The following is a 2,500-nucleotide window of genomic DNA, read 5'->3' on the forward strand; positions in this document are numbered from 1 at the left end:
GAGATTGGATGTTGCGGTTGGAGGTTGATCAATGGTGGACATATATTGGGATTGAACCATGAAGCGTGTACTGTGTTGTTAGTAAAACAATCAAAGCAGGTTAAAGTGCATATACACTTTACAATGAATCATGTATGTTTACGTGTGATGTGTAATTGTATGTAAAATAATGTTTGTTTTTCTTCCTTCTCTCCCTCTTCCCCCTCCCTCTAAAATCACTCCTTTCTCCTTCCCCTCTTCACATCCCTCCATCTTCCATCTTCCTCTCATTTCCGACTGTATCTCTGTCTCTCTTCCTCCCCCTTGTTTCTCCCCCTCATCCTACTCATCCCAAACAACATCCGTCTACCCTCCTCCCCTCTCCCCCCTCCCCTACTCCCCCTTCTACCCTTCTCCCCTCTCCCACCTCTACTCTCCTCCCCTCTCCCACCTCTCCCCTCCTCCCCTCTCCCACCTCTCCCCCCTCCTCCCCTCTCCCACCTCCCCTACTCCCCCTTCTACCCTCCTCCCCTCTCCCACCTCTCCCCCCTCCCCCTTCTACCCTCCTCCCCTCCTCCCCTCTCCCACCTCCCCTCTCCCCCTCCCCTACTCCCCCTTCTACCCTCCTCCCCTCTCCCACCTCTCCCCCCTCCTCCCCTCTCCCACCTCCCCTCTCCCCCCTCCCCTACTCCCCCTTCTACCCTCCTCCCCTACTCCCCCTTCTACCCTCCTCCCCTCTCCCACCTCTCCCCCCTCCTCCCCTCTCCCACCTCCCCTCTCCCCCCTCCCCTACTCCCCCTTCTACCCTCCTCCCCTCTCCCACCTCTCCCCCCTCCCCTACTCCCCTCTCCCACCCTCTCCCCCCTCCCCTAATCCCCCTCCTCCCCTCTCCCACCTCTCCCCCCTCCCCCCTCCCCTCCTCCAGAGTGTTCCCACCCCGGGGCCAGGGCTCAGGCGGAGGACAGGCTGTTGAACACTCTCTTCAGCCGCTACAACAAGCTAGCGCGGCCCGTCGCTAACACCACCGACGTGGTCAGTGTACGCTTCGGCCTGTCCATCGCTCAGCTCATCGACGTGGTGAGGGACAATGAACCATTGGTTTCACTCCTGTGATATTTACATTGACGCTTTTGGCATTTACACAGACGCCTTTATCCAAAGCAACTTACAACAAATATATTTGTCTAAGTAAGTGAAACGTCTAGTCATCACAAGACAAAGTAATCTATGCTAGGGCCAGGGGCTAGTAATGCTAGAAGAAGTAAGAATTAGGACTACGTAGTAGGAAGGAACAGTATTGTTATTGGTGGTTTACTTCTTATTATTATTCTTTTCCTCGCTTTGGTCAAATAGCTCAAAAAGTCCCTGACCAAAAAATGCTATGAATTTGCATGCCACAACTAGAGAGCATCAGTAACTATGGCAGAAAGAATGACCATGATTAGACCATAGGTGGCGCTATAATAACCAAAGGTAAATAATTAACTTCAGAATGCTGGCATTTCCACCCCGTTGGATGAGGCAATGAAGTCTAATTAATGGTAATTTAATAGAACACCTGTTCAGCTGAGTGATACATAGTTAAAAGTCCCAGGCTGTTATACTGTATATCGGCACTCATGCCTCTTCTCCAATCAAATAACTTCGGAACTAACTGTTGTATAACATGATTTTTTTAAATATATAATTTGTGTCCTATGTCCTACCTTGATTATGATGAATATGCTTTATTAGAGTAGACCAACTTTCGAAGCCTACCTCATCATAACAAAATGCAATAAAGATCTGTCTCATTGTTCTTTTTCTCCAAGGACGAGAAAAATCAAATGATGACCACAAATGTCTGGGTGAAACAAGTGAGTATCTCTCCATTGGATCATTATGGATACTGTCGACGATAGCAGTTTTTGGGCAGCGATTTGGTGTCGAGGTGTCTGTTTGTTGCCATACTGTTACTGTTGGTTCTGCTCTTTCAGGAGTGGTACGACTACAAACTGAGGTGGAACCCTAGAGAATATGAAAACATCACGTCCATGAGGATCCCCTCACAGCTCATCTGGAGACCGGACATCGTTCTGTACAACAAGTACGTTTAGGTTTTCACCCCAAAGTGTCATTATTGATGCACTATAGCCCCCAACATCCAGGCTACCCACCACCCTCAAATACATGATAGTATATACATATCAGGGAAGGCTGGTGTGGTGGAGGTAGCTGATGCCTCAACCAGCCTCCCCTAATAGACATAAACTCCATCCAAATACCCTAAATACAGAATGCTGTACATATACATTCCATCCACATACTAACCATGGAGTTAAGATACTCCACCTCTCCATCTGCATACAATCTCACTCCAATCGAAACGTGCCTGTAGCTTGAATGTACAGTACATGGCAAGGCAAGGCAAGTTTATTTGTATAGCACATTTCATACAACAGGGGCAATTCAAAGTGCTTTACATGCATTATTTAAAAATACAGCAAGAGGAGCATAAGAAAATAAAAATTACAATGAATAA

At 47.9% G+C, this 2,500-nt stretch overlaps 1 protein-coding gene across 1 annotated transcript in view; it reads left to right on the top strand.

Moving 5' to 3' along the window:
- Window positions 1-927: 927 nt before the first annotated feature.
- The window catches only part of LOC308171303 (neuronal acetylcholine receptor subunit alpha-4-like), a gene marked incomplete at its 3' end in the record, with an annotated part of 5,953 nt that continues 4,380 nt past the window's right edge, over window positions 928-2,500 (top strand). Inside the window, exons 1-3 of the mRNA XM_080546136.1 lie at window positions 928-1,056; window positions 1,791-1,835; window positions 1,956-2,065. Of these exons, the coding sequence (XP_080402262.1) occupies window positions 1,806-1,835; window positions 1,956-2,065 (140 nt within the window). The 5' untranslated portion in view covers window positions 928-1,056; window positions 1,791-1,805. The remainder of the gene's footprint in view (window positions 1,057-1,790; window positions 1,836-1,955; window positions 2,066-2,500) is intronic.

Source organism: Nansenia antarctica (assembly GCF_963989245.1).
Source record: "Nansenia antarctica genome assembly, chromosome: 15".
Lineage (NCBI taxonomy): Eukaryota > Metazoa > Chordata > Actinopteri > Argentiniformes > Microstomatidae > Nansenia > Nansenia antarctica.